This window comes from Peromyscus eremicus, chromosome 20, assembly GCF_949786415.1.
Source record: "Peromyscus eremicus chromosome 20, PerEre_H2_v1, whole genome shotgun sequence".
In the NCBI taxonomy this organism is placed as follows: domain Eukaryota; kingdom Metazoa; phylum Chordata; class Mammalia; order Rodentia; family Cricetidae; genus Peromyscus; species Peromyscus eremicus.
In genome coordinates, this window is record NC_081436.1 from 4,009,786 (window position 1) to 4,034,544 (window position 24,759).

Here is a 24,759-nt window from a genome sequence, read left to right on the forward strand (position 1 = left end):
GGCACATCACAACGCCCCCACCCGAACGGTGCCCTTAGTCAAAATGGCCCCTTTTGGCGTCTCCCTAACGTCATGCGCATGCTCATTTCCATTTTTTTTGCGCCCGCCCCCTAGCCCTGACGCATGCGTTGTCGCGAGGATGAGGTCCTCTGTGATTGGTTGGTGCGCGATTTTGAACCGGATCTGGCGGCGCGGTTCCACACTGCCGTTAGTGAGGCGCGGCGCGAGCGGACAGCAGCCCTCCTGGGGCGCGGCGGCCGGAGAGTGAGCGCCTCGGGCCGGTCGGGGTTGCGTGTGCGCGGGACCGGGAGCCTCGGTAAGCGGGTCCGAGGCCGCGAGCGGGCGGCCGGGACGGGGCCGCTCTTCAGGGGCGTCCTTTCGAGGCGTGGCCGGAGGGGCGGGTGGGGGTGTGGTCCCCCCGAGGTGGTCTTCGCTGCGGTGCCTGCCGGGCCTGGGAGTGGCTGGCGTGGAGCGCCCCTTTACCCTTTGGGAGGAACAGGGTTTTCCGAGGGAGAAGGCCCTGGTGTTCGAGGGGCCTAGGCGGCCCAGAGCTGTCTCCCTAATTGTGGAGAATTGGAATGCTGGAAATTCGGACCCTTGACTGTCTCGGGTTATCTTTAGTCCCCCTTTAAATAACAATTCATTGCCCAGCTCTGTCACTAATCTGCCATCCTGTAGCAGGTTTCTGATGCTACCAGGTAACCATCTTGGCTTAGTCACAGCTTCCCCCAGCAGAAAAGCTAAGGCTGTTATCTGGTAACATCCCAGTAGTGTGTAGGAGGGTCATTGGAGTCACCGTTTACCTTTTAAAGTTCTGTCACTCCTAAGTAAACTGTACCCTATGTGAGTATATGTGACGGTGTCTTATGTAGCCCAGGCTGGCCTTTTGTAGCCAAGGATAACTTTGCACTTCCGATCCTCCTACCTCTGGAATGCTGGGACAGCAGGCATGACAGGATAATTTGGGGATTACAAAGTGTGGCTCACCATTCCCAGTATTTGCTGTGCTGAGGACAGAAGCCAGGCGCTTATGCATGCTAGGCAGGCGTGGTATGAGCTAAAGGCCAGCACAGCTGCACACTTCTTTAAGTCCAAGTAAGGTTGTCTTCTACTTCTCCTTAAAAATGTGTTGACTGGGGCTGGTGTGCACATCAAGCCAGTGGGTTGCAGTAAAAGCAGGGGAACCTGCTGTATTAGTTTTCAATGTTGCCTAGTGGTGATCTTTAGCTTTTGGGTTGGTGAAAGGTGGTAGTGTTTTTCTTTTCTTTTCTTTCTGCTCCCCCCCCCCCCCCCAAGATGGTTTTTCTGTGTAGCCCTGGCTGTCCTGGAACTCACTCTATAGACCAGGCTGGCCTTGAACTCAGAGATCTGCCTGCCTCTGCCTCCTGAGTACTGGGTTTAAAGGCATTGGCCGCCACGCCCGGCTCAAAGGTAGTAGTATTTTCAATCATGCTGAAATTTCATCTGATGTCACAAGGAGGTGCTGGTGAATTAGTGGAGCTAAACATCACCTGAGATAATTTGACTCCAGGTCTGAGACAGTCTGTTTGACGCTCCACAAACACAGGAGTTCTAATCAGCCTTATAGAATCCTTAACATTGGCTTTTTCCCCCTGGATATTTCAGTTGACAAAAGTCTTGCTGTGTTGTCCCAGCTGGCTTCCAAGAAGGACTCTCCTGCCTCAGCCGCCAGAGTAGCTGGTTATAGAGGCATGTGCCACCATGCTCGGTTACTCCAGTTTTAGAATATACTTTGGCAGCATTTATCAAGAGCCTATTCCAAAGACTCTCCTTAAAGACCTGAAGAATACTGGTCATGAAGTTCACTCATTCAGTGAGTGTCAAATCACCTTCCAAGTATCAGGCTGTGTTCTAGACACCAGTCACTCTGCAACAAACAAAACAGACAGAAGTCTTTGCAGATAGTAAGCTGAGTATATTAGATGGGAACAAGTGCTTTGGAGCAAAATAAAGCTGACATTTCTGAAAAGTTGCAATTTTCAATAGGGTGGTTAGCAGAGACTTCACTGAGAAATGAATGAAGATTCCTGGGTGTGTGTGGGGAGGAGGGTTGGGATGGGGGGTGGTTATGACGATGCATGGGGCATACCATGCTAGAGACTGCAGGTAGAGGGTAACTGAAAAGCTGTCAATTATCTAAATCCAAAGGGAATGACAAAAAGTAGCCCACCAACTTTTCAGTGCTTAATTGAAACAAAGTGCTCATAATCAAAACATGAAATCGTGTGTGCCTTGCAGTGTATGTAGCTTTGATAGTGTATGATGGACAAAGGGTGGAGTCTGGGGGGTAAGGTTTTTGTTTCATGCTTAAAAGGTGTCATCGTGAGACAGAGTTTTTTATGTCTGTCTGAGTGTTACAGATTACGAAGTTGATTGAGATCATTAAGGCTTTGGAAATTGGTGAGACTTACTCTAGACTTGCAGACCCGGAAGACCTAGCAGGAAATGGAACACCAGTGTGCTGAGCTGAAAACATCACAATTCAGTTTTCCCTTCCCTCACTTTAGTCCTTACTCAGGTTGAGCCCAGGACATTCTATTTATCTTTCTGTAGTTGATTTGTTCATAGGAACAGCTGGATTCATGGTAGTGTTTCTTTGCCTTTGATATGGAGCAGAAGCTGGACACTTAGGGAAATGAATTGTTCTGAAGTGCTATTGAAGGAACTCATCCTCTTTCGAGCTTGTCTTTGGGAGTGCTTTTCCTTGGCAGCAGGAAACTTGCATTGTTAATTTCTTGGGAATCTCTAGAACAGCAATGTGTATGATAATGTTTTTCATTAAAACACTTTGTTGAAAAGAAAAAAAAAATACCAAGCAATCTGCCATTGCTTTGTCTAATAATACATAACATCTAAAAAACCTGATATATAGTTTTCTTAATAATATTGTTTGTAGGACTGGTATAGATGCTTTTCCCAGGATGCCCTGCAGTAAGACCTGTAATGGTCTGTTGTTTGGAAGGACTGTCTGTCTCTTCTTTGCTGGGTGATTGAAATTAAATTGGGGCCTCAAAGCAATAACAGCAAGCTGAGACTCTTTCTCCTGGTGTTGCCAAATTGCTCCCTTAGGGATCCTCACAGATTGGGACTGTAACACCGTGACTTCCCCACCTCTGGGGCTCCCCATCAGTAACAGCTGAGATTCTGGGCACCTTTCTGTTTAGAGTGCTCTGTAAACTGATTTCCTTGCTCCCCACACAGGGGCTGTTGCTGCATTCTCAAAGGCAGCAGCCTCTGCTGTGGAAGTGACATCTGCTTTACAGCTGAGAGCAGTGCTCTGCAACACGACTGTTTCCTTTCACATTAGTGTGTCTCCTAGCCGTGAAGCTACATAATAAAGGGGGAGGAAATAGTCAGGAGGAGGAAAATGTGGCCCGCAGGAAAATTAAAACCATTCTCAATTGACACTGAGAAGGACGAGTAAGCTTTAGCTCTCCGAGTTACAATTTGGCTGAGGTATTGAGAGTTAGTAGTGATGTAGTGAGATATTTTTGTCACCTATAAATAATTCCTGAGAGTCACTTCTGTAGAATGTTAGAATATTAGAATATAAGATCCCCCAGCATATAAAGAGGAGTATATTTTGCTAGAACCACATTTTAGTTTCCCTAAGCAAACCTATATTAGAGGGGGGAAAATCAACTTTGTTTAGAAGTAAGAGCCTCCTTGAGAACAGCTTGGATGACCCCGTCAGAAGTTTGTCATCTTTTTTGGTCTGGATTCTAGCTGACGTCTGTGTTTACACATATATACACATGCTGACTGACATCTGTGTGCACACACATATCTGTGTTTACACACATATACACATGCTGACTGACATCTGTGTGCACACACATATACACATGCTGACTGACATCTGTGTGCACAAACATATACACATGCTGACTGACATCTGTGTGTACATACATATACACATGCTGACTGACATCTGTGTTTACACACATATACACATGCTGACTGACATCTGTGTGCACACACATAGACACATGCTGACTGACATCTGTGTGCACACACATATACACATGCTGACTGACATCTGTGTGTACACACATATACACAAGCTGATGTCTGTTTATACAGGTATACATGTCTCTGCTCTGTATGACTTATGATTTGCAGGTATATGAGAAAATCTGCAGCATATATGGTCGATACTTTATGACATTTAGTGTGTTAAGGTGGAAAGAGGATAGACTTTGACTCCACACCTGCATTTCATGTGCACTCAGTATTTAGTCAGTTCTTGTTTCTAAGTTGTCTATAAAGTGGCAGCTTAGTTAATTAGATTCATATGAAGAAAGATGTGGAATGTCAAGTTTAGTACTCAATTCACAGCAAAGGCATATATTAAATATTATGTAGCACTATTTTAAAAAATAATCTTTGCTTCTGAATTTAGTGGAGCCTCATGTGGAGACAGTCTAGACTACTTAGGGGGAAATTACTGGAGTTGTGAATCACTCTCCCAGAATCTAATTAACAACTATCAGACCCCAAACAACACAGTGATACACTTCATATTTTTATAAGCTTTATTTTTTTGTTTGTTTTTTTGAGACAGGGTTTCTCTGTGTAGCCCTGGCTGTTCTGGAACTCACCCTGTAGGCCAGGCTGGCCTCGAACTCAGAGATCCGCCTGCCTCTGCCTCCCAGTGCTGGGATTAAAGGTGTGTGCCAGCACCGCCCCTGTTGCATTGGGATTTTAAACCACTTTCTCCTAGTACACATGGAGGAGACCAGCCTGAGACTGCATACACCAGCTACAGTGTCTTGTAGAGTGTGTTTTTGGAATTGGGTTTGTTTTCAAGAGACTGCCTCTTTCTTCAGCTGGGCAGAGTGGCTCATACCTTATAATATCACCACTTGGGAGGCTGAAGTAGGATTGTTGCGAGTTCAAAGCCAGCCTGGGCAGTCTCAAATAGCCCTTCCTCAAAACAGTACACCAAAACCATAGCCAACCAGCTCTAATCCTTACTCCTTGGAGTATACACTGAACCCAGAGTAATCATGAACTAAAGAAACTTGAGAAAATGTGAAGTTTCTTTTTTTATTTCTGCTGTCGTAACAAAGTACCTTAAACTATATAACTTATGAGGAACAGACATTTATTTTGTGTGCGTACACACAGGGACCAGATCTACCTCTAGTGTGTTCCTCAGGAGCTGTCTACTGTGGGTGCTTTGCTTTGTTTGTTTGAGATAGGGTCTTATATGTATCCCAGGCTGGCCTTAACCCTGAGATCTGACTGCCTCTGCCTCTGCCTCCCGAGTGCTGGGACTGAGTGATAGAAGGAAAGGTATGCACCATCACGCCTGGCCCAGTGTTTTAGTTTTGGACAGGGTCTCACTGAGACCTGGGGGTGAGCTCTGAGGGTCCTTCTGTTGCCTCCCCAGTGCTAAGATTCTAAATGCACAGCACCTGCTCAGCTCAGAATTTTTTTTCTTTTTACATTCTGTGTGTGTGTGAGGGGGGTGTTGTGCATGTGCCATGGTTTGCGGTTTGTGCATGTGTTTAACTTCATCATATGTGTAGGATTGAGCTGGGGTTGTTAAGCTTGTGCAGAAGGGCCCTTGTCCTCTGAGCCACCTTGCTGGCCGGTGCATGGCTTCTTACGTGGTGCTGGGGACCAGACCAGGTCTGCATGCTTGTGCAGCGAGCACTTGATGGATGGAGTTCTCTCTCTAACCCCCAAACAGTCATTTATTTCTTAGAGTTTAGAAAGTCCAAGATGGAAGTGCCCTAACATTGCTTGGGAAGGATTTCCTTGGTTTCCTTGATGCCTTATGGCAGAAGAGCAGTAGGGCCACCTAGTTCCTTCAGGCCCTCTTGCAAGGGCACACTAGTCCCTTAGCATTCTAGTCCTGCTGCATAGGGAATTCAGTTTCAACATGCGCTTTGGTGGGACACAGATCATAGAGAGGCTCAGGTCAGGTCAGGTCTTATTGTCATTAAAGACAACATTTTTGGTTGTGTTTTGAGACAAGGCTTTGCCGTGTAGCCTCCTGGCCTGGAGCTTGTGGCCATCCGGCCTTTATCTCTAGAGCTGAGCTTGTAGCACAAAGCACCACGCCTGTTTGAAAATGCGGTTTTGCCTGGTGTGGTGGTTCACACCTTTAATTCCAGAGGCAGGCAGATCTCTGGGTTCCAGGCCAGGTCTCAAAAACAAGAAAACCCCCTCCCCCCACTTTCAATATCATAGTTGCTACAGAATCTACTCAACTGAACCCCTTTGCAGGGTCTTCATGTTCTGAATTGCAGGATATACTTATGATGCTGAGATAGGAGAGATCAATATCCTGTGTTACAGCTGCTGACTAGTGGCCTCTGTTTTTACTGGGAGCCAGAGGAGATCATCATTTGAATCGATCCTGAGTGTTCTTCCTGCTTCTGTTCTGCAGCACCTGCATGTGGACCTCTCCGTGACTTCCACATGCCTTCCTGCTGGCCGTAATGCCACTCTTACTTTATTCTACTTTGGAGGAAGATGTTTGTAATAAGTCGCTCAGTCTGGTTGCTTAGCAGCTTGCCATGGTTTGTTGCTTGGAACCAGATACGTTGCCATTTGAAGAGCACAGTTCCAGCCCTATTCAGGTTACACTGCAGATAGGCTTGGGACGGATAGAATTTTTATTTTATTGCTATTATAGTGGTTGTTTCATGACTACAAATGAATATTTCTGTACTGTTTAATGGAAAATATTTTTATGCTTATGCATTCCTTTGTTTTATTGTGGGATTTTGTTTGTTTCGTCTTTTCTTTTTTCCATTTCTTACTGTCGTAGCTTATGGTACACTCTTACAAATATTTGCAAAATCACTAAAAACTCTGTTAAAATAGAGTTCTGAAGTTTTTATTTAGCTATGTAGAGTAACTACCTGGACAGAGCATCAGGGGTGAGAGGAGCGTGAGAGTCCTTTAATGTGTTTCTAAGAACATTTCATTTTCAAGTCAAGAAATTTGACATTTTCTTCCCTTAATAATTTTTGTCACATTTAGAAATGTCTTTCCTGATGACTAAACGAAGAACTTATTTTTCTAATTCATTCCTGTTGAAGTCTATTTGGAACAAAGCTGCCTGGAAGGTGGCCTAAGTTTTTAATGTGATATGAGCAGGTCTTTGGGAGGAAACACAAAGCCTGAAATTCCCTATCTAGAGCCCACTAGCAAATGGTTTTTCCTTTGCCCTTGTCGTTGTGAAGGTGGTCATTGTCTCTCGGACGCCAGAGTGGTATAACATAATCTTCGCCTGTACTTAGTATGAATTTATTAGACACAGTCCCTGCATGCATTCCAGCAGAGAACCCACACTACAGAAATAATTCTTGTGCTGCTGAGCTGACAGTTTCCCTACTTAATCACTGTGTGATGTCACCTGTGCCATTGGTGGGAAATGTGCTGACCGTGTCCTGCCTTTTAAGAGACAGTTGTAACAGGATGTTAGCTAAAAGTGAGACCAAAAATAAACATTTCAAGGTATATTATAGGTTTTCAAAGTCTGAGAGATTAAAGTAGCAAAAAATGTTGTTAAATTATATTTGAAGAACCACGTTTTGTTTGTGGTTGGTAGTGTTTATAGTCCACAGACATGTTCCTTCCTACTGAAGGCAGTTAGCACTGGCGTCATTGTAAGGAATGAGGACTGACCTAGAAGTAGACAGAAGGTGTATGTTGTCATTGGTTTCCAGCGGTTTTCTAGTTCAGTGCAGCTCAGGCACATGCTTGCAATCCCAGCATTTGGAATGCTGACACAGGGAGATTGTGAGTTCAAGACCATCTTGAGCGACTAGTAAGACCTCATCTCAAAAAATAAATAGGCAGCCAGTGGTGGGTGCATGCCTTTAATCCCAGCACAGGTGGATCTCTTGAAACAACCAGGGGGCAGGGGGGTCAAAAAATGAAACAAAACAAAGACATTAACTTTTTTTTTTAGATTAGGATCACAAAATTGGTTTAAGATTCTTGAAATGGTAGCTGGGCGATTGTGGCACACAGAGCCAAGTGGTTTTCTGTGAGTTTGAGGCCAGCCTCATTTACAGAGCAAGTTCTAGGACAGCTAGAGCTGTTAAAACAGAGAAACCCTGTCTTGAAAAATAACAAAAACCAACCAGCAAATAAACAAGAGATTCTTGAAATGGTGGCTGCATGTAGGAGGGCCCAGGTGTTGGTCACTGATAGATTTACTGGACTGTTAGTGAACCTTTTGTAAGGGGGAGAAGGCAGCTTCCTAATGTATATTTGATTTCTTGGCAGAAGATGGATGCTACAGTGGTGAATTTGTGGACTCTGTTTGAGCAGCTTGTGCGTCGGTTGGAGATTATCAATGAAGGAAATGAAAGCAGTAAGTCATTCTGAGCTGGTCTGTGGAGGGTGGGGAGGGAGGGTGTGTGATATGAAAAGGGAACCCGGCAGGTTTCAGTGTTTGGTTTTTATAATGCTGGATTGTGCGGAAATCTGAAAGTGGGTGTTTCTTTCAGGTTCCCAAAAAAGACAGTGATGGCTACTGCTGGCCAAAGTGTACTGAGCACTCATTCCAAAGGACCATTAATATTTATTCTATCTTACTTTTTTTAAAAATTTTTTTATTCTGGTGTGATCAAACACCTCACAGCCTGGGAATTGAACCTGGGTCCTCTGGAACATCAATCAGTGCTCTTAACTATTGAGCCATCTCTCTTTCCCTCTATATTACTCTTAAAAAAACAAAAAACAAAACAAAAACAACAAACCTGTGTATGTGGGTACCCGTGGATGCCAGAGAGGGCATAGGCGTCTCTGGAGCGGCAGGTACTGGTGGTTGTAAGCTGCCTGACATATGCTGGAAACTAGCTCAGGCCTTCTTTACCACTGAGCCATCCATCGTGGTTTTTTGTTTTGTTTTTAATAATTATTTTTATTTTATGTGCATTGGTGCTTTGATTGCATATATATCTGTGTGAGTGTGCTAGATCCCCTGGAACTGGAATTACAGACGGTTGTGAGCTGCCCATGTGGTTGCTGGGATTTGAACCTGAGTCCTCTGGAAGAGCAGCCAGTGCTCTTAACTACTGAACTATCTCTCCAGTCCCATTCATCATGTTTTTAAGTGAACTTTACCCAGCTAGCTTGCTTGCTTGCTTGTTTACCACGGGGCTCTTTCCATAGAATAGTTGATATTAATTACCAGTTTCTTATTTATTCCATGAACTGGGAAAAATCTGGATTTCCAAGCATGTTGCTTTTTTGTTTTACTTTTTTAAGAGGGTGGGTCTCATACTGTAGCCCAGATAATTGAAGTCATGTCAATCCTCTTGCCTCAGATTGCTGACTACAAGCACAAAGCTGCCTCATACATCTCTGTTCTTATTGCTCCCAGACAAGCTGGCCTCCAGTTCACTGACTATCCCAGGCTTGCCTAAAGTTCTATTCTTCCTGCCTCAGCCTCCTAAGTTCTGGCTGTCCTGGAACTCACTATATAGACCAGGCTGGCCTTGAACTTACAGAGATCTGCCTGCCTCTGCCTTTAGTTCCCAAGTACTGGAACTAAAGGTGTGTACTACCATACCTGGCTTTAATTTATTTTATTTTTTAAATATTTTAGTGCATTGATACTTTGCCTGTATGCATGTCTTTGTGAGGGTGTTGGATCCCCTGAAACAGGAGTTACAGACAGTTGTGAGCTGCTGTATGAGTGCTGGGAATTGAACCCCAGTCCTCTGGAAGACAAGCCAGTGCTCTTAACTGCTGAGCCATCTCTCTAGTCCTAATATTTGATTCTTGACATTTTCTTTGCCTAAGATAACTTTCATACTGTCCTATTTTGCTAAAATTAGTCTGCTACTGACATAAGTTCCCTTATGACTCAATCTCCCTCCCCACCCCGCCCCATCCCCCAGGATTTTTCTCTGTGTAGCCCTGGCTGTCCTAGAACTCCCTCTGTAGACCAGGATGGCCTCAGACTCACAGAGATCCACTTGCCCCTGCCTCCCAAGTGCTGGAATTAAAGATGTGCACCACCACCGCCTGGCTGACTCGGTTTCTTTTGAATGAATTGGTATACCAAGTTGGAAGTTTAGTCAGATTAAAATTGCTTGCATGTTGTATATTTTTGTATATTGTTTAAATTTGTATAGGAAAATGCCTTCCCTAACTAAAAATCTGCTGGCTTTAGGTGAATGTGGCTTAGTTTCACCTGTAAACAGGGTTTGACCAGCAATAAAGAGACCCATATGATGTGGGTGGAGACCGATGCTTGGGGACAGTTGAGGTCAGCTCAGGAATTGAAGGCACTGGTACGCATTGTAGAGCAGTCGTCACCACCAGCAAGGGGTGGAAATGAGCTCTGTGCTGCTTGGGAGTGAGTCTGTCCACTTTGCTCACGTTTGAACGGAGTCCCTGTTCTGCTTCCAGTGACTTTCCAAGAGCTAGTGCTTTTCTGCTTTTACACTGGAGTATTTACTTCCCCTCAGGGCATTATTAAACAGCAAAAGCAATTGTCTCTTTACTTTCTGGTCAATATTTGTATAATTATCACTGAATAGAATTACAGGCCTTAGATACCTGTAATATTTATCTGTATCTACTAGAGCATATTGTAGGGTTCAGCAATGTATGACTGTAGAGGAGGCTGGTTTTTGTTTTATGTGACTGTCCTGGTGTGTGACAGCTGCCCCAAAGGTACCCCTCTTTGATTGCCTTCTGTTCAGGAGCTTTCAGCATTGGCGACATCTGGAGCCAGGTGACTAATGAGCTACATACTCCATAGCAGATGCCCTGGTGAAGCCCCAAGTGTGTAGCCTATTAAATCAGGAATTGCTTCCCACTAAGCTCTCGTCCAAAGTGACAAAACAGGGTTTGTTCCTGGTCATTTTCAGCTCTGTTTGACTGTAGTCCAGCAAGACTTTATATTTGGGATGAAGCTAACTGTAGGCCTGTTTATTTGAGCAGTTGTTTATTTTTGCTGCTTGGATTATTAAGTTTTTACCTGTCCTCAGTTGAATTCATCCAGGTTGTGAAGGACTTCGAGGATTTCCGGAAGAAATGTCAAAGAACCAACCAGGAGCTGGAGAAATTCAAAGATCTATTGTTGAAAGCAGAGACTGGCCGTAGCGCTCTGGACGTCAAGCTGAAGCATGCTCGTAACCAAGTAGATGTAGAGATCAAGCGGAGACAGCGTGCTGAGGCTGAATGTGCAAAGCTGGTGTGTATTGCTTTGCGTGTTAGACTGGTGATGGCCTGGGAAGACAGTGTTGATAATGTTTCTATTTACCAGATATACCCAGTTCCCCCTTATGTAAACAACTGAAAATCGTTTGGCATCTTGCCTGTGATTAGAGATGAAACTGTAACCTGTGGCCTCTGGTTTTTTTTTTTTTTTTTTTTGTTTGTTTGTTTTTCGAGACAGGGTTTCTCTGTGTAGCTTTGCGCCTTTCCTGGGACTCACTTGGTAGCCCAGGCTGGCCTCGAACTCACAGAGATCCGCCTGGCTCTGCCTCCCGAGTGCTGGGATTAAAGGCATGCGCCGCCACCACCACCACCCGGCTATGGCCTCTGTTTTTTTTTTTTGTTTATTTTATTTTATTTTCTTTTGTGTGTGTGTTTTTCTTTCTTTTTTTTTTTAAATGAATCATTTATTTTTATTTTAGGTGTGTTTGTATTTTGTCAGCAGATATGTCTGTGTGAGTGTCAGATCCACTGGAGATGGAGTTACAGACAGTTGTGAGCTGCCATGGGTGTACTGGGAATTGAACCCAGGTCTCCTGGAAGAACAACCAGTGCTCTTAACCTCTGAGCCATCTCTCCAGCTCCTGGCCTCTGTTTTTTTTAAGTTTGAAATTAATACTTATTTTTTCCTTTAGACTTGAAACTGGTTTTCACTAGACAGATTTCAAATGAGAGTTAAAACAAAATGGCCAAGAATGTAGTGCGGTTGGTAAAATTCTTGCCTGGCATGTACAAGGTTCTGGGTTCCAGCACTCCAATTTTTTTTTTTTTTTTTTTTTTTTTTTATAAGAATTAAAGTGGGTTGGGGATTTAGCTCAGTGGTAGAGCACTTGCCTAGCAAGTGCAAGGTCCTGGGTTCGGTCCTCAGCTCTGAAAAAAAAGAAAGTGAGGGAGAATAATAATGAAATTCTAGAATAGTTATGTATCATAATTTATTTGCTATTCTGCAGGGGGCGGGCGGTATCTTTTGAGACAGGATTCTGCTGAATAATCCCTGATGGCCTGAAATTCAAGGATGATTCTCCTGCCTCTGCTCCCTGAATACTGGGTTTAGAGGTATATACCACCATGTGCAGGCTATATTGTTTATTCTAAATACCAAGAATATTGCTCTCCTTTTATGAGTTGGTGGCACTGGCCTGCTGTCATCAATACAGCCAAAGCAATGCTAATGCTTCGTCACTTCTCTCTAGCTCCTGGTAAAGGGCTAGACGTATTTAGTGAGTTGAACAGTGTGACTGGTATATATGTTATTTTGATGTGACAAGAGGCGTCTTGATGCAAAGGAGAACTTTACTTGAGGGGACTAATCCATCTTAACTCAGTGTTAGATGCCTCAGTAAGCCCAAATTGTCTGCATTACGGGTTTGTATTTATTTTATGTATTTTGTTTCATCATTTGAAAAACATGTGACTGCTTGGATCCATAAAAGAAGCCAATAACTGTTCTGATAAAAACAATACTTGAAGTATTTTTGCTATGTGAAATCTGTTTTGGAACTCTCATTGTATACCACTCTCCTCTTGGATTAGCAGTGAGATCTAAAAATCTCATAGCAGAGACCCCCTATTCTATACGGAGTTGATTTTACTCATCAGAAACCAGCCACAGCCTGAGCTTGATGTGAATTAATATTCTCTTGTTGTAATGCCTTCCTGAAGGCCCATTTGCATAATGTTGTATTTTAATGTCTTCTGTCTAGCCCATAAATTTGAGGTGAAGCTTCCTTCCCTGGCTAGTTACGATGTCTCCTCTGCTTTGTCTGTAGGAACAACAGATTCAGCTGATTCGAGACATACTCATGTGTGACACATCTGGCAGCATCCAGCTAAGCGAGGAGCAAAAATCAGCTCTAGCTTTCCTCAACCGAGGCCAAGCATCCAGTGGCAACCCTGGGAACAATAGGTGGGGGAACTGCATCTGTTGTCATCTGATCACAGCAGCCCGGCTGTCACAAGTCCCGTTATCTGACCTCTTAAGTGTACTGCTTCTGGGGCGTGTGCTGAACAAAGCAGAAGAGCCTTCGGGGTGGGCGGTGGGAGGGAGGGGCGCAGGCCTGCCCCCCCCCCCCCCCCCCCCCCCCCCCCCGTTCGCTTTCATTATTTTTAAGCTTTCCTTAGGCTGTTGTTTCACCGTGGGTACAGTTTGGATGGTGGTATTAAATTACACATCAATAACTAATCCTGTCCATTGCGAAGACCCCAGAGGTGAAAGTGGCGATTCAGCAGTACTCAGTGTTTATTCTCCAGAGAGCTCTGCAGCTGCTGGCAGCTAAGCCCAGACAAGCATTTGGGTTCCATAGTGTCGCTAAAATAGTCTCAGCCAGGCTTTGAGTGTAATGCTCCCACCCAGTACAGTAAGCAGGAAAAGGCTTACACTCTTAGGGTTGTTTGTTTTGTTGGCTGATTGGTCCATGGGGAATCTTGTTTGGTTTGGTGAGATGGGGTCTTAGGGTGTAGCCCTGGCTGGCCTGAATTTCTTGTTTATATCAGGCTGCCCTTGAATTCATAGAGCTCTACTTTAACCTCCTGAGTGCTGGGGTTAAAGCTGTCATGCCACTATGCCCAGCTCAGGTGGGATCTTTAGAACTAAGAAGATATGTTAACTTGATTTCTTTTCTTTCTTTTTTTTTTTTTTTTTAATAAAGATTAAAAGAATTATGAGTGTGTGTGTGTGAGGATAAGCCGTGTGTGCAGGGATACCCATGTAAACTAGAAGAGGATAATGGATCCCCTGGAATGAGAGCTGTAAAAAAACTATAAGCTGCATGTTGTAGGTAGTGTGAGCTCTTAATCACTGAGCCATCATTTCTCACAGCCCCCCCCAGCCCCTCCCATTTTTTGAGGTAGGGTCTTTCATATCCCAGGCTGGCCTTGAACTCCTGAGTTTGTGCCTCTCAAGTGCTACAATTATCTGCATGGACTGCTATATTCAGCTTAGGCTTAATGTCTTAAAAAGTCAGTGCTGGGGCCTGGGGATGTAGCTCAGACAGTAGAGATCTTGCCTAGTATGCTTCAGTTCCCAGCGCTTTGTAAACTGGGCATGGCGGTACACATCTGTAATCTCAGTGTTTGGGATGTGGAGGCAGGAGAGTCAGAAGTTGTAGATCATCTCCAGTTACATAGGAAGTTCAGCCTGGTCTAGAGGCCTTGTCTCAGACAAAAATATCAAACCTAAAGCCCAGTGCTGGGTAATATTCACTGTAGGAAGCGTCAGACTTGATTGGAATTGAATTGAACCTCAGTCTGCTTCCTTGTAGTACAGCAAGAAAACTCCTATAGCTCTGGCTGTAATCCTCACTTGCTGTTGATGCCGCTGTGCTGTTCTGCACGCACAGCACTCCGTGGAAACCATGGAGAGCGGCTCCCTGCAGCCAGGACTGCAGCTTGTGCGTGTCTGTGAACTTGCTCATGTTATCTGACCAGTGGGACTTCTCAGGGTACTGGTGGCTTTTCTGTTTTATGGTGTTCTGTGTCTAACATTGTGTTATTGTTTTTAATCCAGACTGTCAACCATTGATGAATCTGGTTCCATTTTATCAGATATCAGCTTTGACAAGACTGATGAATCACTGGTAATAAACATTTGATCTCTGGAGTTATCTGCTTTTGTTAACCTGCCCTGTAAGAGCATCTCTGCTCCTGTCCTTGGCTATCCTTTACGACTCTTTCATTGTTGATTTGTTACAGATTCTGAGCTAGCAATTTAAAATATAAATCCACCCAAGCTATAAGATACTGACTTAAATATTTATTTTCTGGAAGTAAGAATGTAAAATTCAGGATTTGCTGTGAAGTCGAGTTTATCTGAAGGGTCTCTGGGAGGTACCTCTAGTAATTGATTATGTCTTAACTTGTTAAAGCCCTAGCTAGGGGTAAAAATCAGCAAGATTGACCAGGCAGGGTGTTTTATTTTTAATTTTTGAGATAGGCTCTCACTGTGTAGTTGTAAGCTGTCCTGGAGCTTGCTGTGTAGACCCAGGTTAGGTTTATTTGCTGCTGCTGCTGCTGCTGCTACAGTGAGTAGATTTGCACTTTATTTCCCGATTAGTCTGCTTCTTGAGGGAACCTTAGCCATCCTTCATAGAAGGACTTGAGCCAGAAGGATGGGAATTTAAATTTCTGGGCAGTGTATTATTCTTTGATTAAGCAATGGTTGCCCATGTCTAACTTGTTACCTTGCTTTTGTCGATAGCAGAACTGTGAAATTTCTGTATAAATGGTAATGTTTCATATACCTACTGGTATTTTAGTCTTTAGTGCTCAGGAGACTGGTAGTCCACTGGCAGTTCATCATCTCTGTGGGAGTCTGAAACCCAGCAAACAAACCAAAGCACAGGACGTTGTTAGTGTTTGGTTTTTGATGGCAAAGCAAGTAGCAAGTACTTACTACATTCCTAGGAGTGTTTTTGCTCATAGTCAGTGTTTAACCAGAGAAGCAAATGTCCATTTTAAGGATATAAATATTAGGAAGCCACCTTTTGAAAATAAAGAATTATATAGAGTACGTCTGGGGTATATAATCAAACATATCAGGTGAGTTTCGAGGAAAACCTCTACTGTGATAGCTGTTATAATTGGGGCTGATCAACCAGTAGTAAATTATTTGAACATGAATTGGGGAAGTTCAGTTCATGTTGCCCTCCTGTTTGTTGTATATGCTGTTTCTAGGTACTGTGTGTGTAGGGGTAACAGGAGTAAGGGAAGCACGGGTAGATAGGAAAAATGAATGCCAGTGGTTACAATAACGGAAGTGAAACTAGTCTGTAGTAAAAAGCATAGAATTCAAAGGTAAACCACCTTTTAGGATCAAGAAAGAGAGGTATTGAGGGTTAAAACCGTGAACTAACTCCTTAAGTGGGACTGTTGGATGGAATATCCGATTAGACTGTAGCAGTCACTTAGGGCAAGAGTTACATCTGACATGGTCTGTACAGTGTCTTAAATTCTCTAAGTTCTAAAACTAATTAGAAAAATAATCAGGAGTAAAGGACCAGGCAGCTGAAATAATCACGACAGCCATTGATTCTCTAACCTTTCCCTGTCTCTGTGGCATTGGTTCCTGATTCTATTACTGTTGCTTCAATATTTGAAGGAAGCCTGCTAACTGGAGCTTTGGAGCAAACTTCAAAGACTGTCTTAATTTCTCTCTCCTGGGGTTTTAAGTTAGGTAGTCTGACTTGTTTGCTGTAAATTTATTTGCGCAGGATTTATGATCAACCTAACCAAAGAAAGAGATTAACATGGTCTAATTGTCAACAGGACTGGGATTCTTCTTTGGTGAAGAATTTCAAAATGAAGAAACGAGAAAAGAGGGTATGTATATGTTCTCCTTGCCCCTCCCTGGGTGGTGCTTGAACCCATAGTCCCATGTACACTTGGCAAATGCTCTCTCACTAGTCACTTGTCTCCCAGGATATCCTTAACTTACTGTGTAGGAAAGCCTTAAATTTGTGATCCTTGTGCCTCAACCATCCAAGTAGTTGGGATTATAAACTTAGGCCATTAGGCTCAGATGTTTTACCGTTTATAAAATAAGAGTTCTCACTACGCGTGGTGGCACATGCCTTTTAATCCCAGCACTTGGGAGGCAGAGGCAGGCGGATCTCTCTCTGAGTTCAAGGCCAGCCTAGTCTACAGAGTAAGTTCCAGGACATCCAGGGCTACACAGAGAAACCCTACCTCCAAAAACCAAAACAATTTTTTTCTTTCATGGCATCTTGTCCCACAGTTGTGATCCTAACACTAAAGAGGTTGAGTCAGGAAGATCATGAATTTGAGGCCAGCCTGGGCTATTTATCAAGTTTGAGACCAGGTTGAACTACATTGTAATATCCTATTTCAAACAAACAAAACAAAACAAAAGCAGGGCTGGAGAGATGGCTTGCTGTTAAGAGCACTTGCTGCTTGTGTAGATGACCTGGATGGTATTCCCAGGTGGTGACTCACAAATGTATGTCACTCTAGTTTCAGGGGATCCAATGCCTCTTACAGCCTCCTTGGGTATCAGTCATACATGCGATGTTCACATATACATGCAGGCTACTCATACACATAATATAAAAAAAAAAATTTTAAGAGAAAAACCAACCAAACAAAAAATCCCATTAGTAATAGTTTATCTTTTTGGGAAATTTGGATACAAAACTGTATTTCTGACACATCTCTAGACATCGTTAAACAAAAAACACAAAATGTAGGTGAGCTGTGGTGGTGCACACTTTTAATCCCAGCACTTGGGAGGCAGGTTCAGGTGGATCTCTGTGATTGGAGCCTCACCTGGTCTACAGAGCAAGTTTCAGGACAGCCAGGGCTACATAGAGAGACCCTGTTTCAAAACAAACAAGCACAAAACACAAGTGGATTAGTGCTACTGGGGCAATACTTTTTTTGATTTAAAAATTTTATTTATTACTATTATTGTGTGTGTGTGTGTGTGTGTGTGTGTGAGAGAGAGAGAGGCGGGCGGGGGGGGGGGGGGGGGGGAGGGAAAGATGGCCATGTGAGTGCAGGCACATGCATACCTCAGTGCATAAGAATTGGTTCTTTCCCAGCCACTGTAGGTTCTGGGAATTGACTGAGACCATCAGTCATACACAGTGAGCACCTTTCCCCACTGAGCATCTCTCCAGTCCTCCAGGGGTCACAGTGATGTCACTTGAAGCAGTGACTGAGGGCAGGATTCTGCTTTAGTTCACGGTTCTGGGCTACATCTCCATATCATAGGAAAGAATATATTTGAGTTTGTTTTGAGTTGTCATGTGAATTTTATGCAGGACTTTTGTACTCTACTATAAGCTCCAGATGCAGTGTGTGTAGAATGGGATATGGAGCTCTATCTGGGCTGACGTGCTTAGGGTATTTGATGTGTTTCCAAAGACTTCATGTCCTTAGATAGGATTATGGTTCTTCTTTTCTGATGCTGTCTCCAGAGCTCGTCTCTTTTCTATAGCACTGAAAGCATTTTTGTGTTTGTTTAACAAACAGGCCACAAGAAAGAGCACATTATTTATGTAGCCCTGCTTCTTAGGACGTGCGTGTAAGTTGCTGATAGGATTGTTGTGTTCTCTGGGCTTCAGTTCTACTTGACACTGTAGCTTGGTCTTTACTCCCTCTCTAGCGCTCCAGCAGCCGACAGTTCATCGACGGCCCTCCTGGGCCTATAAAAAAAAACCTGTTCCATTGGCTCCACAGTAGACCAGGTAAGAGGAGTCAGCCAGAGAACTGGGGTCCTAATGCACCCAGGGGATAGTGGCTCTGCACAGCAAAGTGACAGTCAGTATTACGGCAGTGTTATTTTTGAGAGAAGTTTGAGTGTTTTTCTATGTAGTAAGATCCTCTATTGTCCATGTGAGTGGGTGTTGATTAAGAACTATCAGTGGTGCACACCTTTAATCTTAGCACTCTGGAGGTAGTGAAGCTGGGGCCAGCCTGGTCTAACATAGTTCAGAACTACAGCCAGGGCTACATAGAAAGATCCTATCTCAAAACAAACAAGAAAAAAAATCAGAACTATCAGCTATAGGTTTGATTGTATTTCACTGTATGGATCTCCCTGCAGTGTATGAGATTTTGACTTAAAGGCTTAGGACCAGAGTATAGGTCTTAACTCCGGATTTGGGAATTTTTAGCTACTGGAAAACACCTGTATAGAAACAAAGTTAGTATGTCTGTCTTTCCTTGTGGCTCTGTTTCAGGCAAATGAGTCCATAGTTGCAAAAACTACCGTGACTGTTCCAAGTGACGGCGGACCCATTGAAGCTGTGTCTACTATTGAGACATTGCCGTCTTGGACCAGGAGTCGGGGGAAATCAGGTCTGATGGATTTATGGCTAAATGTCGTCTTTGTCTCTGCAGAGCTGGCTGTGGAGGCACACAGCTATAATCTGATCACTTGGAAGCATAGGTAGATTGGAATCAATCTAGTCTTCATAGTGAAGGGCAGCCTAGTCTTCATAGTGCGTTCAAGGTCAGCCCGTGGATACCTGGTGAGACCAAAAAACAGAAGAGGGGCTGGTGAGATGGCTTAGCACTTGCTGCTCCTGCAGAGGATGCAGGTTTGGTTCCCAGCACCCAATGGTGGCTCACACCATCTGTGACTCCAGACCCAGGGAATCTGACATCCCTTCCTGGCCTCGTTGGGCTCTACACAAATGTGGTACACAGACCCATTCAGGCAAACACTCACACATAACTAATAAAACCTCAAAAAAAAAAAGAAGAAGAAGAAGAAGAAGAAGAAGAAGAAGAAGAAGAAGAAGAAGAAGAAGAAGAAGAAGAAGAAGAAGAAAATTAAAAAGAAGGAAAGAAAGGAGGAAAGAAAAGCCAGGGGTGGTGTCTCATGTCTGAAAGAACCACCCAGGTTCTGAGACAGGAAGATCAAGCATGTGTTTGAGGCCAGCCTTGGCTACCAAAACCAAATATAAATAAATGAAAACACTGGTTGAAATTGAGAGTGGGTTTCTTAGAAGCCTCTTGAGACAAGGTGAGCCGTCGTGGGGAGATTCTACTAGCTGCTTGCTGCTGTCCTGGTGTGTTTGTGCTGTCCTTTACTTCTGGGTGGCTAGTCAGTCTGCATGTACCACTAGTGGAGAACTGGAGCTTTTCCTGGAAACTGTGTGTGTGTGTGTTCACTACTACTAGTTATATTAAAAGCAAAGTTAAAAAGGGAAAAGTAAAATTAAAATAAAAATGGAATTAAAATCCAGAAGGGTGAAAATTTTTAGGACAGAAATTTAAATTTGATTGTTTTCTAGGTCCTTTACAGCCTGTGAACAGTGACTCTGCTCTGAACAGCAGGCCAGTGGAGCCAAGAACTGAGACAGACAATTCGGGGACCCCTCAGAATAACGGAGGCATGCGCCTCCATGACTTTGTCTCAAAGACGGTAAGTCCAGGAGGGCTTCCTTTTCTTTGAGGCAGTGCGTTTGTTTTTAGAACAGGCTCTTTCTTGGTAGCCCAGGTTGGCCTCTAACTCCATCGTTCCTCCTCTTTAACGTCCCGAGTGCGGGATAACAGCCCCTCACCACCACTCTGTCTGTCTTTGTATCTGGAGGCAGCAGGGGCACTGTTTCTTTTTATTGAGCTTGTTTGTTTTCAAGACAGGGTTTCTCTTTGTAGCTCTGGCTGTCCTGGATCTCGTAGACCAGGTTGACCTCAAACTCACAGAGATCCGCCTGGCTCTGCCTCATGAGTGCTGGGATTAAAGGCGTACACCACCATCACCTGGCTAAATACACTGATTTTTATTAAAAGAAATTATTTATTTTCTGTGTGCATTGCAGGGGGTGGGGGACATGCATATGCCATGATTGGTTTTCTTCCATCAGATGAGTCCTGGAGACTGAACTCAGGCCATCAGGCATGGCAGGTACCTTTACCCACTGAGCCATCTTGCTGGCCCCCAATATACAGGTTTGGTTTGGTTTTTTTTTTTTTTTTTTTTTTTTTTTTTTTTTTTGCGTTTCAAGGCAGGGTTTCTCTGTGTAACTCTAGCTGTCCTAGGACTAGCTCTATATACCAGGCTGGCCTTAAACTCACAGAAATCCCCCTGTCTCCGCCGAGAGTGCTGGGATTAAAGGCATACACTACCACTACCTGACTAATATACAGATTTTTAAGGGTACTTTTCATCAAATTTGCCAAACACATAGCTCATGTGACTTACATCCTAATCAAGACATTACACATTATTTTTATTTCCAGAAAGTTACCTTGCATGATATTGGTGACCTTAGTGTGGGGTATCAGCTCATTTGGAGCTAGAGTTAAAAGCAGTTGTGAGCTACCCAATGTGGGTACTGGGAATCGAACTTGTGTCCTTTGCAAGAGCAATAATCACTGAGTTGTCTCTCCAGCTCCACTGGCAACTTGCATGCTGGAATTACAGGTGTGAGCCACCATTGCCTGGCTTCATCCATCCATTTAAATCCAGTGATATTTAGTATATTCATAGAATTGGATATCTGTCACAATTGTCAACTTTAGAACATTTTCACCACCCAAAAATGAAACCCTATACCTAATAGCATTTCCCCCACCATGCTGTGCTACATCAACATCCAGTAGCCAGAGGCCACCACCATCCACACCACTCATGTCTATGGATTTGTCTAAGATATTTCATGTATGTATGATATGCGTGCCTTTGTGTCTGGCTTCTTTCATTTACTCAGCCATGCTGGAGCCTGTGTGTTTCATTTCTTTTTATTTGAGGAATAATGTTCCACTCTGTGGAAAGCATATGCCACATATTTATCCGTTTATCAGTGAATAGAAATTTAGGGTTTTCCATTTTCAGCTGCTAGAAAGAATGTTGCACTGGGCAGTGGTGGTGCATGCCTTTAATCCCAGCACTCGAGAGGCAGAGGCAGGTGGATCTCTGTGAGTTCGAGGCCAGCCTGGGCTACAGAGTGAGTTCCAGGACAGACTCCAAAGCTACACAGAGAAACCCTGTCTCGAAAAACCAAAAAAAAAAAAAAAAAAAAAGAATAATGTGTATGTGCCCACGTTTATGTAGGCCATTTTTATTTCTCTTGGATATGTATACCTAGAAGTGGAATCACTGGGTCATACAGTAACTATGCTTAATTTCCTGAGGATTTTCCAGGCTTTTCCCTTATGTGTATTTTACATTCCTATTGTATTTTACATTCCTATCAATGATAGAGAAGAGTTTCAGTTTCTCTATGTCATGTCAACACTTATTATTAGCTGCCCTTTTTGTTTTGTTTTGTTTTGTTTTGTTTTGTTTGGTTTTTCGAGACAGGGTTTCTCTGTGTAGCTTTGCGCCTTTCCTGGGACTCACTTGGTAGCCCAGGCTGGCCTCGAACTCACAGAGATCCGCCTGGCTCTGCCTCCCGAGTGCTGGGATTAAAGGCGTGTGCCACTTTTGTTTTGTTTTTTGAGACAGGGTTTCTCTGTGTAGTTTTGGCACCTGTCCTGGATCTCACTCTGTAGACCAGGCTGGCCTCACAGAGATCTGCCTGGCTCTGCCTCCTGAGTGCTGGATTAAAGACATATGCCACTGCTGCCCGGCTGTTAGCTGCCTTTTAACAGTATGACATTGTTTATTCTTTGAGAATTTTAGACATTCATGAAATGTATTTTGATCATGCTCAGCCCCTCTACTACCCCCCGAAACTCCTGGTCTACCCTCAACATGCCCCGTTCTCAACTTCATGTCCTTTTTTTAATTTTATTTTTTTAATAACTAACTGAGTCTAATTAGTGCTTCCAGTATGTGCATGAGTGTGAGGATTTATGCACTGGAACATGAGCAACTTCCCAGCGGCTACCCCTCCAGAGAAAAATGACTTTCCCCCTCCAGCAGCATGGGTGGAGGAAGGGCTCACAAGAACCCACCCTAACTGAGGAGAAGGTTTCATTTTGTAGCCCTGGTTGGCTTTGAGCTCACAGAGATCCACCTGCTTTGTCTCCTAGGTACTGGAATTAAAGGCATGTGCCACTCTGCCCAGCGTATCCACTTAAAATGAAGCAAACAAGACCTGGTTTTTTTTTTTTTTTTTGTGGGGATTACATTAAAATGTGTAATGGCCTAAAAAGTTGTTTTGTACGTACTGTGTGCTTAATGCATGTGATTGACGTTAATTCATATCGTTCTGTTGCTTCTGCCCTGTTTTATCTTCAGGTTATTAAGCCCGAATCTTGTGTTCCATGTGGAAAGCGGATCAAATTTGGCAAGCTGTCTCTGAAGTGTCGAGACTGTCGTTTGGTCTCCCACCCAGAGTGTCGGGACCGATGTCCCCTTCCCTGCATTTCTCCCCTGGTGGGAACTCCGGTTAAGATTGGAGAGGTAAGACTCAATGGGGGCCAGCCATCCTTTGTTCGTTCTTTAGTCTTTCAAAGACATAGTTAATTAATTTTTATTTGAAAATTATTGATATCAAATAAAACTTCCCTTCATGAAAAATGAATAGAAATGGTAAAATGTTGACCTGTGGCAGAATCTTGTTTGGGTTACTCTGTTTAATAACCTTTTTACATAAAGTCCCTCTTCCCTCCTCCTTTCCTCCTCCTTCCTCCCTCCTCCTTCCTCTCTTTCCCTCCTCCTTCTTCCCTTCTCTTCCTCCGTTCCCTTCATCTTTTCTCCTCCTCCTCCTCCTCCCATTTCTTCCTCCTCCCTCCTCCTTCCTTCTCCCTCCTCCCTCCTTCCCCCTCCCTCCTCCCCTAGGAAGACTGCACACATGCACAGCAGACATTCTCATAGCTAACCCCTGGTTCCTACCACTTAACTCTACAGTTGTGAACTCACAGCCATTGTTTAATCAGTTCTCCAATCTCATCCTTAGTTCTTATTTTCTTTCTTTATCTTTTGGGTTTTCCAGACAGGGTTTCTCTATGTAGCCCTGACTGTCCTGGAACTCCTCTGTAGACCAGGTTAGTCTTGAATTCAGAGATCTGTCTGTCTCTGCCTCCAGAGTGCTAGGATCAAAGGTGTGTGCCAGTCTGCTTGGCTTATTTTATTTTTGTTTGTTTGGTTTTTTTTTTTTTGTTTTTCGAGACAGGGTTTCTCTGTGTAGCTTTGCGCCTTTCCTGGGACTCACTTGGTAGTCCAGGCTGGCCTTGAACTCACAGAGATCCGCCTGGCTCTGCCTCCCGAGTGCTGGGATTAAAGGCGTGCGCCACCACCGCCCGGCCATATCAGTGCACTTTTGGTTTTTCTAGACAGGATTTCTCTGTGTAGACCTGACTGTCCTGGAACTCTTTTATAGACCAGTCTGGCCTGGAACTCAGATCTGCCTGCCTCTGCTGGATAAGAGTCTCTGCCACCACACCCAGCCTATTGCTATAATCTCTTCATTGCTTGCTTTCTCTTGTCTTTAAGTAAAAGAAAAAGAAGTACTTTTTTTTTTTTTTTTTTTAAAGATTTATTATGTATACAGTGTTCTGCCTTCATGACAGAAGAGGGTGTCAGATCTCATTACAGATGGTTGTGAGCCACCATGTGGTTGCTGGGAATTGAACTCAGGACCTCTGGAAGAGCAGCCAGCGCTCTTAACCTCTGAGCCATCTCTCCAGCCCCGAAAAGGAAGTACTTATAGTTGGTGGCGTTATTACTTGCTCATGAGAAAGTGTAGTTTGTATAAATCAATAACAGCATAAGGGGAGGAAAAGTGACCAAGACTCTTGTTTTTTTTTTTTTTTTGAGACAGGATCTCTTGTAGCTGAGAATGGCCTCAAACTTACTATGTAGCTTAGGATGACCTTGAAACTCTGGTCCTCCTGCTCCTGTCGCTAGAGTGCTGGGATAACAGGCGTAAGCCACCACGTCCAATGTATATGAATTGGTAGGGACCAGAACCAAGACCTCATACATGCTAGGCCTGTATTCTACTAACCAAGCCACACTTCATCCCTACAAGATTTTTATTTATTTTATTATTATTTAAACTATGTATGGGTTGGGGTATGTGCACATGAGTTCAGATACCTCTGGAGGCCAGAGATGTCAGATTGCCCTGGAGCTGGAGTTATGAGTGGTTGTGTGCCACCTGGTGTGGGGGTGCTGGGAAG

At 43.8% G+C, this 24,759-nt stretch overlaps 1 protein-coding gene across 1 annotated transcript in view; it reads left to right on the forward strand.

Annotated features, from left to right (window-relative positions):
• The first annotated feature begins 210 nt into the window (after positions 1–210).
• The window catches only part of Racgap1 (Rac GTPase activating protein 1), a 30,216-nt gene continuing 5,667 nt past the window's right edge, over positions 211–24,759 (forward strand). The window contains 11 exon segments of the mRNA XM_059247344.1: positions 211–316; positions 8,278–8,362; positions 10,995–11,200; positions 12,993–13,129; positions 14,729–14,798; positions 16,486–16,539; positions 18,344–18,388; positions 18,390–18,425; positions 18,921–19,038; positions 19,980–20,110; positions 22,874–23,038. Coding sequence (XP_059103327.1) covers positions 8,278–8,362; positions 10,995–11,200; positions 12,993–13,129; positions 14,729–14,798; positions 16,486–16,539; positions 18,344–18,388; positions 18,390–18,425; positions 18,921–19,038; positions 19,980–20,110; positions 22,874–23,038 — 1,047 coding nt within the window. The 5' untranslated portion in view covers positions 211–316.